The sequence below is a fragment of the Synchiropus splendidus genome, chromosome 10 (genome assembly GCF_027744825.2).
Source record: "Synchiropus splendidus isolate RoL2022-P1 chromosome 10, RoL_Sspl_1.0, whole genome shotgun sequence".
Lineage (NCBI taxonomy): Eukaryota > Metazoa > Chordata > Actinopteri > Syngnathiformes > Callionymidae > Synchiropus > Synchiropus splendidus.
The window spans coordinates 21,161,229-21,174,834 of record NC_071343.1 but is presented as its reverse complement, the minus strand read 5'-3'; the positions used below and the strand labels follow the sequence as shown (position 1 = coordinate 21,174,834).

Genomic DNA, 13,606 nt, shown 5'->3' with positions numbered 1-13,606 from the left:
TTACACGTGTTATTAGACAGTATTTGGAAATACTTCAACAAAAACTTAAATGTGCCCTTTCTGGCTCTTCTTGATGCAAATTCCTCAACTATTACTGAAAAGACATTTGCTGCCCAACTGAAGACTTTATGCTGATGACAGCATGGCTGGAGACCTGTTCCTGAGAAGTTCCCCTCTGCTTGGGCCACAGTGAGTACGGTTGCATGCAGGGCCAGAAAACCAAATGATTCCATTGGATCGAATTATTGCTCAGTTTCAATTCTTAAAATGCCTGTGAACACCTTCGTGCAGTCGGACTCCACAACCTGGATAATGGGACTGGGTGATGTGCGGCTGGGTGAGCTTCAGCTACGCAGCGCAAGTAAACAAACTCCTAGACTAGTCCCGGTCTAATGGTGTCTATTAACCTTGTCTGTGGTAAATACATAACAAACCTGATATGACCTGATAAACCTGATACAGATGGTCTTCACTCAGGTCAATTTAAGGAGGTGACATTACAGTTCCACCACTTTAGCAACTGTTAGCATGGTTGCTAAGTTAGTCAGGACTCACGACAGTGATAAAAGCGTGACTTTAGATACTCCACAGCTATCATCCATGGATACATGGACAATCTCAAGAATATTTGAATTTATTCATACTGCCCGTGGTCTCCCTGTCAGGAAGTCCTGCAGCCATTTGCATGTTGAAGTGTTGAGGCTCAACTGAGTCACCTTGTTTATGAGCTATAAGGGGAGGATGGAGTTGAATGCCAAACTGAAGACTACTAACAGCCTTCTGACATCCTTGGTCAATAGGAGGGCAAGGGCCAAGTGGAGGGCTGTAGAGATGGCATCGTCTGTTGAGACCAATATGTCAACTGGAAGGGGTAGATGTGGGCAGGGAGGTGACAGTCATGTGTTTCACATGCACCTGAGTAATGCACCTGTCCAGCAGGTGCGTGCGCCAGTAGAGGTGGCCCAAAAAAAAATATATATATATATGCGCCGCCTTCCATTGTTGTCATTTACGTGGCCCATGCCGCGCCCTCAATAATGCCACCTGGTTCACCCTTGCTTAAAATGCATAAACCAAGATTGGAATTAAAAAATGAAATAAAATTTGATAAAGTTTGGTTCAGAGTCCTGGTTAAGGTGAGACATTTGTTTTAGATGGTTAGGTTTAGGGTAAGAGGCCCGGGAAAGCATCAGTGATGTGTGTGCATGTACATGCGTTAATATTCTTGAGTGGACCAATCTTTGACAAGACACTAATCTGAGGACATTTTGGAAAGTCGACATAGAGTTTTGAGGGTAAAAAACATAATAACTGGGTCATTATAATTGAGTTTAAGTTGTGGTGAAGGTTAGTAATGTGTTTTAGATGGTTAAGTTAACGGTGAGAGGCTGGGGAAAGCATGATGGCAATGAGCGGTCCTAACAAAGATAGAGATATGAACGTGTGTGTGTTTGAGCGTGTGTGCGTGGCCATGTCTTTTGAGGACATTTTCCTTGTGTGCGTGTGTGTGTGTGTGTGTGTGTGTGTGTGTGTGTGTGTGTGTGTGTGTGTGTGTGTGTGTGTGTGTGTGTGTGTGTGTGTGCCCTCCTCCATGTTCTGTGCCTCCTACCAAAGTAATACAAGACCACAGCTTGTGCTACAGAAGAAGGGCATTTAGAATAATGTATAAGGCAGATTACAGAGCACATGTGAATGAGCTACTTACTAAAGCCTTTAGAAAGAGTGATATCAAAGTTGAATTGTTCATTGTGAAAAACTCAGGTGCCCAGAGAGTTCATTTAAGATAAGGCGGAACAAAAGCGAGAGCGCACAAAAAATGTGATTCGCGAATTCGCAGCAGTAGGTCTGCACACTAAGACTAACATTTATTTTCTGAAAACTATACCTTGGTAAATGAGTGTCTTTATGATTCGTGCAATGACAGTACAATGCCAACGCACTAGATGGCGGTATGCACCTTGTACAACCTGACATTGGTCCGGCAATGAACACGAAGAAGAAGGAGGAGGAGGACGACGACCAAACGGAAGAAGAAATAATTTGACGACGTCGCGTTCACGAAGAACTAAACATCTTCGAAGGGAAATCATGCACTGGTTCGGCGGTTCAATTCCTGATGCCATAAACTCGGCTAAACAGCGAGGTTATATCTTCGTCGTTGTCATTACAGGTACGGCGTCTTCTCACAAAATCTGAAGAGAACGACCAGCGTTTGTATTTAGCCAGACGAGGCCATTAGCCTAGCGATCTAGAACAGACGACTGCCAGAATTCACGTACGCCTGATAGTAATGTACAGTGTATATTTAATTGACCTCGTTCTACAAATCTATTTTGGAGCAAATGCTGCTTTGGTGTATTTTGCTGGACAGCTGTCTGACGCGTGTTAAAACACATTGCCTGTCTATTCAGGAGAGGACGAACTGTCAACACAGCTCAGGTGCAGTTGGGAAGACGACAAAGTTGCGGAAGCTGCTCAAAGCTGTTGTGTGGCCATCAAAGTGGACGCCAGAAGGTGACTCGGCTAGATTCGACTTGATAAGATATTCCTTATTTATTTCCCACTGAGGGGTAATTCGACGTGTCAACGTCAACAGTAAAGAAAGAGAGTCAACATCGTACGATGTACACGGTGTAAAATTATGAATAAAACGCAAAGTAATTAATAATGCATCATATGGCGTGTAACGACATTAAAGTCTGCACAAAGTCATTATGACTTCAGTGTCGTACTAGAATTATTACCTTTTACTGTTTACCTTTTTTAAGCTAAATTGAGCTTCAGTCTTTACACATTTAAATATGGCTCTTACATGCTGGTTTAGATTTATATTTGCAAATCGGATGAATTATTTGTCTATATTTGCTGGCCAGTGAGATGTGTACAGTTCAGTCAGAGTGAGTGTAGTAGTACTAGTATTGTCCATGAAACTACTGATAGAATGTTTGCTGATGCCCATTCTAAGAGTTTTCCTTTTCTGTTCTTGTTTATGCCCCACAGCGAGACCTGCGTGCAGTTCTCTCAAATATGTATCCTTTTTAATGCTCTCGGAAAATGTCTTCAAATCTACAGTGTATATTGAATGATATTGAATAAGGGGAAGTCATTAAAATGTAATTATGTATACGGTGATGAAGGATTTAGTGATAAGGGATATATACACAACTTAATCTGTTGACCTCTGTTCGTTTGATTTTATGTGCAACGTTTGAATACTATTTAATTTATTGACTGTTTTATCACCTGCATTTAAATCAAGAATTTTGCTTGGATTATGTAAGAAAGGAAAACGTGCTGTTCCCTGTATTGAACCCTAGGAAGTTGTTCTTTAACGTTTGTAAAGATCCTGTCGTGTGTATACCGTCTTGCTTCTTCATTGGAGAGAACGGAATACCTCTGGAAGTCATCGCTGGTACTGTGACTGCAGAAGAGCTGATTAGAAGAATCAAGAAAGTGAAAGAGGTATACAACATCTGTTGTGGATACCAATTGTTTTCTTTGGGAGTACTGTATTTTTTTTTTTTTTTTTTTTTCAAAAAGAAAAAAAATAACCGACAACAAGAATTAGTTGCCTCGTCCACATAACATGATGTGTTTGTGCTTATTCGCAGCTGCACGATCAACAGGTTGGAAAAACAGCTGTCGATCAACATCACCATGATGCGCCAGCTTCTGCCCATGTTGCCCCCCGTGGCTCTGCCCCGGCAGAATCCACTGCTTCACAATCAGGAACTAATATTAGTTTGCCGTCCATGGAATGCGCTAATCCCTCTTTGGGAGCTGCAGAGAATGGTATGTCCAGAACATCACCTTTTTTCAGGTTGGACTACAATATTTACGTTGATCTGAAACAGGCGGTTTACATTAGTTCTATTGGGACATTGCACAATGCGAATAATAGGAAGATGGAAGGTAGTGTAACTGTTTGTTGTCTGACAAAATTTGGCATATGAGCATGAATATTTCATTTAGGTCTGGGCTTCCATCACATTTCTGCATTTGCGTAGGTGATTGTTATGACCGCAGATATTAGTTTATATCAGGTGAGACCAAATTTTAAGAAATCAAAATCAGTTTTATTGCCATGGTCAGTGAGGATCCCACCAAGTAGGAAGGTGCTTTGGAATAATGTGCAAACATAAAAAAAATAAATAATAATGAGTACAAATAAACAGGAATAATAGAAGTACCTAATAAATAAATAACCCACAAACAACAAGGAAGGGGCCCAATTTGTTCAACATTCATATGTGAGATAGAGGTCGAGCTGCAATGATAGTCCCCCGACTTGTTCACGATTAGATAAGCAACTTGTTGTGATGTTATCATTCTCCTTGTACAATCCACGCTAAAGAGAAATGGCTGAAGAGTTGTGACCATCACAAGCAAAACGTCAAATGTAGGGACCATTTCACAAAGGGCATATACCTTCACATTTTGAGCCATTAAAATTCAAATATAAAGTTTCAAGACAACATTTAACACCTTATGAAGGTTTTCCACAATTTAATACATTTTGATACATTTTCTACACGTCCTATGCCTATTTGTCATATCGTCGTTGAGGTAGTCTGTGACTAGTCAACTACTAAAGCAATCATTTTAGTGTGACACTAGGTCTGTCACCATATACTGTTAACTTGATATGTGCATTATTGTTAACCACCATAAATGAATAATGGAGGGATAGATGGATGAACTACTCCTGCTTTTAGAAAAAGTTTTTGATACTGAATTGCCACTACTATAGTTGTGCAATATTATGTACGGCTTTCCTTCACATGTGGGCACTTCCATTTCAGATGTGGGAACTTCTGAAGGTGGAGCTGCAGGTCTAGGTGGTGCTGGTACTTGTGTCCAGACTCAAGAACAGATGGATGCTAAAGTTGAAAGGTAAGGAACCTGCAAATTGTCGATTGACAACTGATCAACAGTGCATATTATTTGTGTAGATTACATTATCAGAGATACTGAAATATATTATATGTGGTCAATTGTGATGCTTTTATGAAGTCCCAAAATTTAGAGTAAATGTGAGTCCCTGGTGGTGTCTGGTTTGTTCAGATGAAACCCCGTCTTTTCATCTGTTCTGCGCTAACATGCACATTAACACCCGTGATGGAAGCAGAGTCAGTCGACTTAGTCAGTCTTAGGTCCAATCCCATTTCTCACCTTTAACACTACCACTTGGTTCTGAGTGCCCTCCACTAAGAAGTGCCCTCCAACGACAAAGTGAGAAGTGATTGACATCCCTAAGAATTTGGGCAGCACATGATGTTGCCCTTTTTTTGCAACTTCTTGCATCGGCATTTACCCGTGAATGTGCAGTGTTGCTATTGTGGAAACCATTGTGTAACTGTTTCAAGCCTCTGCACAGCATCTTTATACAATTTGTGTTACGTATAAAAAGGGTACCAAGCACATTTTTGTTTGATGTATTAGACACTGGACTACTCCGGTTGCAGAAAGATTTGCCACCTTTACTTTCCAGACCCAGCTAAACTATTCTCAACATTAATGATCCATATTAGTGACAGATCTGTCAATGAAACATGGAAACATTTTCTCCCTTTTTCTATGAAACACATTTTCACGACCGGGATTGGTTCCGACCAACCATCCGTAAGTCGCCATTCAAAATGGCCGTCGCGAGGGTTATAGGTACTACTGTAGTGGTAGATCGCTGTGTGAGAGTGGGATGCTGGGATACTGTGCTGCTGTAACTGCAGTACAAGATGCCAGGCTGCTACTTACTGCGGTGCCAGATTAAAAAAAAATAAAAAATCTGCTGGCCGAGTTCGTAAGTACGGGTGGACATAAGTCGAGCAGGTCGTAATTCAGATGTGACTACATCGTGGTTCACCCACTGCAAGTTCAGTGCATCGCGGGATTAATATAAGAGCTTTTTATTTTTTTCTTGGCCTCACCCATTTAGTTAGTACGGTGTGCGCCTCTCAGTATGTGCCTCTTAAGTCACACCAGTTACAGCAACAGCTTCAGGATGTAACAATAGAAGTATTGTTACATGGTCATTGTTTACTAGGGTACTGTTATTAGTGTGACACATTAGAAGAAGTGATCTGTCTGCAGCAAAAACGAGAACCAGACTGAAACAGTAAAAAATCTCCTCCCTCCAGAATAAGCGCGTCAGAACACTGCACCGCCACGAAAAGAGTTTTTGTACTGTGCATATGGGTTACTCACACTAAACTTAATTATCATAATTATAAATATTTTATAATTATTATCTTAATTAATAAAGCAAAGGGTGGGTTAACCGTGCCGGGAGAGCTTTATTACCAAGCTTCCATGAATAAATGAAATGCAGAAGTAACAAGTGACAAAAACAGACAGCAACACAAAAAAAGTCCTCAATTTTGTGGATACAAATCCTGACTGACGAAAAACAGGACAGGTTTGATCTCAATTATCTATAACTAATAACTATGGAAAATATCAGTCTTTTTACGCAGACTTTTGGACCAGTTCGCCTCAAACAATCATCAGGGATATTGTTCTCCATTGATAAGCAAGCTTAGCACTTTAATGGGTTGTTGTCTCTTCACTCTTGTCATGTACAGGAAATCTGACTCATGATTTGTGCTCAGTGATGTGGGTCATTGTCCTGCTACAAGTAGTCTGATTTAAGTTTAACGTATTGGAAATCTTTCTTTGCAGATTAACAAAGAAGCTGGAAGAGCGACGGGAAAGAAGAAAAAAAGAAGAAGAGGAGGTGAAGACAGTCGTCTCATTCAGATAGATGATACTTTTGAGTTTGTAGTTTAGTGGTTGTATTTTGCATCTCTTATAATTGTAATTATTGATTTTAAGAAATCGCAAAGTCTGATAAATTATTGCAATACAAGGCACTGAAAACTAGACTTTAACTTGAAAGATCATTTGTAAAGATCTTTGGGCTGAAGTTAAAAGATATATACTGCAGCAGTAAGCATCAGCTGAGTTAGGTTAAAAAAAAAAGCGTAACTGTAGAGCAGTTTTATGAAAAGATGCTGTTTAGTAATTATCTAATATTTCATGTGAAACGTTTGCCGATTATACCAACTAATGATCTATTGTGGAATTTGTTTGACTTATTCAATTTTCCCCTTCTCTTCATGTCATCGTGGAATCTGTTCTGTCATGAGTATGTTGTTGAGAGCAGCTGTGTTTTATATTTCAGAATGAGATAGAGAAGGAAATGGAAAGGCGGAAGATGGGGAAAGATATCCAAGATTTTAAGAGAAAGCAGGAGGAGATGAAGACAAAGCAACTTCTGGAGGAAAGACTGAAGGAGAAAGCAGAGGAACGGGCTGCGCGGGAGCGTGTCAAACAGCAGATTGAACTGGTGGGTTTTGGCAGCATCAACTCAAAAGTTTTTTCAAGTTTATTTTATCTGCACTTGTAATTCACTGTGAATGGTGTGCACTAGATGTATGATCATTGTGAACCTCTCAATGACAAATTGACAACCTTAATATATTTGAACTGCAGGACAGAGCTGACAGAGCAGCGCGCTTTGCCAGAAACCAGGAAGAAAAACTTGCAGCTAAGCAAGCACAACTGCAAGCAAGACAGGCAGAGGAGCAGGCCAGGAGAGAGATGTCTGTGAGGGAGAGAAGGTAATGCATTAATTCATGCCTCTGAAAGAATCGTGATGTCCAGCTATTGCCATTTTAGCATCCTCTGATATAATTGACGTTGGGCACTGCTGACATGAAATGAAACGAGCCTTGACTTTTGTCCAGCAACTGTTGGTAAATGTTCGATAGCATCTCCAAGTTGCAAAACATTATTTTGTATAAGCTGCTGTTGAATTCATTTTCCTCCTCATTGCCTATTACTGGACCCTGTCATTTGCTCGAACCCAAATACCTCAGGCTTTCGTCACTTACAGAACATTTATGTTCAAAGCGAGGCATTCCAGCTTCCTACATCGCCATTGTCCGTTCCAATTGGATGCTTTCAGACTTAACAGTTCTTACTAGGGATGCACCTATCCGATTTTTATGGTCCTGATACCTGGGCTTTGGGTATCTACTGATTCGATACCAGTGTTAACCTTCATTCCAGGCTGCTGGATAACACTGGTCATGCTTTGAGTAAAAGGCAAAACATGACTTCATTTGGAATTATAAACTTGGTATTTTTTATATTTAAACAAAGTGTTTACCAAATATTGCTTTCTCGTATGCACCACTGCTGCATCGTTTCAAATTCTCAAATTTTTAAGTTGGAGTGGAGAGGGACGAATAGACTGAAAAGTAAGAGCAAGACTGAAATGCCTGCATGGACTGTAGCTCCCAGCAGCATGAAACCCGAAACCAAAGCACGATACCTGGCCAAGTTTTACAATGACATCCATAGTTACAGAGACTCAGTGATTATTTTATTTGATGATGTGCGGATCTGAGTTGGATAGCACAGTGACACGTTGTCTAATTTGTTAGTTCAGCGTATCCCATGATTATATTCTGAACTAAACTTGTGTTGTGTTATGAAGTACACGTGCGCAACTGCTGCAGACATCCATTCATTCATCTGAGTCTGCGACAAATGAACCCACTGTGAACCACGATTGTATGGTGAGCCCTAATGTATTTGGGTTAACTGATCTCTGATTTACTGAGCGATCTCATCCTCAATTACTAGTGTATCTCGCAATCCATCCATCATTGCGTGACTGAGTGGAAAACTGCTGCTCCACTCAGCTTCAGGTGGAAATTAAAAACTCCGCTGCTGTAGCCTGCAGCAACACTGTATCTTTAGCCGCTGTCATGTTGGCATTATGACAGGCATTTAAATGCTAGGATCAGCAATTTTTCATACATGCATGATGCCACTTTAAGAGGTTGATACCCAGTACCAGTACCAGGATTGGGATTGGTGCATCCTTACTTATTACTTAAAAAAAAAAAAAACTGTTTGCAGTATTAATTTGACTTATTCATTTAGGTTAGATAACTCCTTGTTGGTAATATTTATTGTCATTTGCAGTATTAATACGTTCTAAATAGTAAAAAGACAGTACAGATGCATTGTAGTTTGTCTTGCGACTGCAGTACAGTACTTTTTGAGAATGCCTAATAATGTGGTTAAAGTGATTTGTTCACATGTCTGTGTGTTTGCGTGTCCCTAGTGTAATAGCTAGGATCCAATTTCGTCTTCCGGATGGCTCCTCTTTCACCAATAAGTTCCAGTCAACAAGTAAACTCCTGGAGGCTTGGCAGTTTGCTGCTCAGGTCAGTCACATCCTCTCATCTGTCACTGGTTAACTGTGCAAACCACACAAACATTAACTAGAACTAAAAAGTAATGTACACTTGAACTGAATAACGTGTACAGTTATAGATGTACATTACTTGAATGAACAATTAAATCCTAAATTGCACTTCCTGACAGTGAGTCAAATTAGAAAGAAGACATGTCTTTTCAATCAGTGAGTCGATAGCATTGTAATTTTCATATACGATCATAAATTACATTGATGCAGCTGGGTGCGATGCTTGGTCGTCTTCCCTGGGTCAAACCCCGCCACCACTCGTGACATAACAGCAGTACTCGACTTGCAGAGGAACGCATCTCCTTATCAGTGGTCTAGTGGTTAACATGATGTGATAGGTTGCCAGTTAGCGCCCGGGCATTAGACCTTTGTATTTAATTCATCTGACAAAAGTGACCATGCCCCCTGGAATTTACCTCGATCAAAAGTAACTTTGTTACTTCAAGTTACTCATTACTGTCAAAGTAACTAGTTCCTTGCAAAAGTAACTTATTTTAAAACTATATTATAGCGGAGCTCAAACATAATCATCTTGGAACAGTCAGTCATTGGGCTGGGTCAGGAAGCAGCAACATTGGGACAGAATTATCATCATTTGTGTGGCCTGCTAAACTCCATAGTCAGGTAATAAAGGCCATCTATTGATCTATAAGCTGTAACCCACTTCAAGTATAATAAGATTACAAAGTCACCACTTAGTGACCTAAAGGTGCAATGGCAGGTGAACAAATGACAATATTGAAACTTTTGATGGGCATATTTATTGTGATCATTTAGATTAGAAACTATACTTTTAGCAGTGCAAAATAATCAACTCTTTTACAGAGCGCTCAGTAGTAGCAGGAACAAACACTAGTGCCAGACCGATGACGACCATCTCAACAGCAACACAACTACACCAACTGGAAACATGAACTGCAGTGACAACTGCATGTCTTCCACAACATACCTTGCTGCTACTAGTATGTTCAACTGCTTCTGAGATAAAGGCTGTGAAACAGGCGCACCCAAGTCAAGCTACTGCTGTTTGGCTGCAGTGGCTTCTCCTGTGGCGTCAGACCAGCGAACCTCCTTGTTTCGCCAGATTGGAAATGCTCGTTTTGGACGTGTTATCGAGCCTCCACATATCTTGCCACCACTACAATATTCCTCTGGTCTTTTACAGCTAAAAAGGAAAAAATAATGAGAATATATCCACAATGGGAGTCCCACACCTGGACTGTCATCGATCTCAGCCATTATTTTTTTCACATGCCCAGCGCTGCGTCACGTGACTAATGCTGGCTTCACGTCCACCACGGAAGCTTTTCATGCGTATTATGGACACTGCTTTTTAAACTTTTTAAAGAGTTGTGAATGTGAAGTAGCGAGTAATTATTTTGGTTTGGTTTGGAGTCGTTATTTTGGCAAAGGAACGCTTTATGGCACTAGTTATTACAAAAGATAACGTAGTGATGGACATTGGTCGACTCCATAACAGTGAATGGTTATATAAATATAAGGATGAAGTTGAGTTGGCTGTTCTACTCTCTTAAGAAGGGTCAACATTACAAAACATATAATGCATGTGGGTAAACGGAGGTCTTAGGCTGCGTCCCAATTCTCCCATTTAGCCCTTGGTCTTACCTCTTCCCCTTTGTCTTAGCTCTTCTCTGCAAAAACGAATGTCAAGGGGTAGAGGTGAAAATATTCCACTAAAAATGGACTCCCCTTGACGCATGCTATGTTATCAACCGTTGCTGCTCACTCAACACTACGTGGGTAGGAGCAACAGTGAAGAATATTCAACAGCTATTTCTAATCGATGTCACACAGTCATTTGAATTGTTTGTTTTTGTTGTTGAATATTTACAACAGAAGTATAAAAACATGTATTAATGCAAACACTGTAATGTTTTAAAAATGTTACAAAATTACAATTTAAGATATCGAAAGATTAGTGCAAGTAGCGTTTCAAGATATAGCCTGTCACTCATGTTATGCATTGCTCTTTTCTTGTCAATCACAAATTAGCAGCTGTCCCCATGTTTGGTTTGGTTTTCTTTCCGTGTCTTTGTCATAACATGTCAAAATAGAATCCCCAAATGCTATGGGAGTATCATGTTGACATGGTAGAAACATGTCTTTATCTGCACGTCTTGTGCTTCCTGTCCAAATGAATGCATGTGTCACAGCGGAAGTAGCTGAAACTATAACTGGGGATTAGAAGCCACCAAATGTTTTTTTTTCTCACATGTAGCCCTCTTTCTTCTTCAGGAAGTGGGAAATCGCTATGGGAACTTCACACTTGCCACAATGTTTCCACGTCGGGAGTTCACCAGTGAAGATTTGGACAAGACTCTACTGGAGTTGGAATTGGCTCCAAGTGCTTCAATTGTGCTTCTACCTGTGAGTTATATACTTCCCGTGGTTTTGATTGCACTTATGACACAAGAAACTCTCAACAGTTGTGCTTTGGTTAGATCCACCTCTGTGTCTGTCAGCTCTGCTGCGAGAGAAACCCAGGCGAAGATTCTGGAGGATTCTATGTTTATCAAAGTGGTTTTAAGCATGATTCAAGAAAACGTCTTATAATGGCATTTGTAGTTACAGAGGCTCTGATTATTTTATTGGATGATACACGAAACTGAGTTGGATAGCACATTGACAAATGATCGCATTTTAGTTCAGAATTTCCCATGATTATATTCTTGTTTACAATCTTAACTTGGTGACGACGACCCGTTGCTCCTGTGAAGCTATTACAGTATGTGACACTGAAGTTGCAAAACACTTTCTGTTGCAGAATTCTGACACATCCACCAACACTGTGGTCCAGTCCTCTGGAGGTGGAATTTGGACTCTCCTGGGTTCACTCTTCTACCCACTGCTGGCTGTGTGGCGGTTCCTCAGCTCCTTCCTATTTGTAAGCCAGTCCAGACCTGGAGGGCCTTCCAACAACCCCCCCCAACAGTCTAATTCTCACACAAGCTCATCTACTCCCAACAAACCAAACAGGTGAGAAGAGACGGCTCCTTTTTCTCTAGTGTTGAGAGCAGTGTTCCCTCAGTATTTTGGAGTGGACACGCAAGCTCCCTGAGGATTCTTTGGACCACTGTGAGCTAAATCATGTGTGCACTCTCCACATCATTGTCGCACCTGTTCATTACCTTCTTTTCTGCAACCTTGCTTTTGAATGTCCACCTTTCCAAAGCTCCCGGTGAAAATATTTTTTTCCTCCTTTCCTCTTGCAGCTTGATAGATTCCACCATGTTCTTGATATTTGTGTGAGCCTTTAGCAAAAAGTAATTATAGATGACATTATGGATGGTCGATTATATCGTTCAATCATACGAGTACACAGACACTGCCTGCCAATGGTTGGGGCACACCTACAGGCTTTTTTAGTTTTCATTCAATGTAGTCATTGCAACACAATTCCATGATTTTGGATGAAAATCTTTTTTTTTTTTTTCATTGAAATGTTGAATAATAAAACCACACAGGTCGGTGGTGAGGCGAGAACCTGTTGAATGGCATGCGCCGTCTGAATTCTCAAAAACTGTTTTTTCTATTCATGCCCTTGTTGTAAAATAGTTTATGACTTAATGCTGTTACTGATCTGAACTGAAAGTTTCTTACTTGTATTATTTCTATTTTCAGAGATCAGTTCAGTAAACATACTCAGGAGAAGCAGTCAAAGGACTTCAAAAAGGATGGCAAAGTATGTCGGCTCAGGACACAGGAGGATACAGAGGATGAGAACAACACCTGGAATGGAAACTCAACTCAGCAAATGTAGCAGAATCTCTCTCTGCCATCCTTGCGTCTGAAGACAGACCTTCGTTTTATCCCCTAACAATGCTTTACTTGCATGGACAAATCTAAATAATCCCGGGATCCTTTTGTTGCTGTTTGATTCTGCATTTAGACTGACTGGTGACTTCAGACTGCACACAGTCATTTCTGATCACAACTCATGTATCCACACGGAGACATTTACCAGTTGATGATGCTGTGATGCTAACATCATAAAAAAGATGAATAAAGAGTCTATAAGGAGTAATGTGATTGTGATTATTAGCAGCCTGTGTTAACAATAACTGAAATTAACTTTAGATTGCAAAAATGATTTGTATTTACTAAATGCTAGTATAATGAGATTAATTTATTAATATGCTTCTTCATTACTGTGTCTTAACGTAGTTTGGGAAAGCTGTGGATGGTGTTGCCAGGTCCTTGGAAGCTTCTGATTGTTTTATGAGAGATAGTTTAGAGGCACATGCGAAGGCAGGTTCAAGGATGCTGAGGAAGGGAAAGATTTTTTTTTTTTTTTTTTTTGTGTGT

General features: G+C 40.3%; 1 protein-coding gene across 1 annotated transcript; it reads left to right on the top strand.

The window, feature by feature from the left end:
• Positions 1-1,976: 1,976 nt before the first annotated feature.
• On the top strand, positions 1,977-13,325 carry ubxn4 (UBX domain protein 4). The gene is made up of 13 exons (XM_053876684.1): positions 1,977-2,170; positions 2,412-2,514; positions 3,001-3,029; positions 3,344-3,462; positions 3,612-3,792; positions 4,803-4,893; positions 6,679-6,733; positions 7,181-7,345; positions 7,492-7,619; positions 9,137-9,239; positions 11,537-11,668; positions 12,066-12,277; positions 12,923-13,325. Exons 1-13 carry the CDS (start codon positions 2,089-2,091, stop codon positions 13,059-13,061), a joined length of 1,539 nt encoding a protein of 512 aa, XP_053732659.1. The 5' UTR covers positions 1,977-2,088; the 3' UTR covers positions 13,062-13,325.
• Positions 13,326-13,606: the final 281 nt, after the last annotated feature.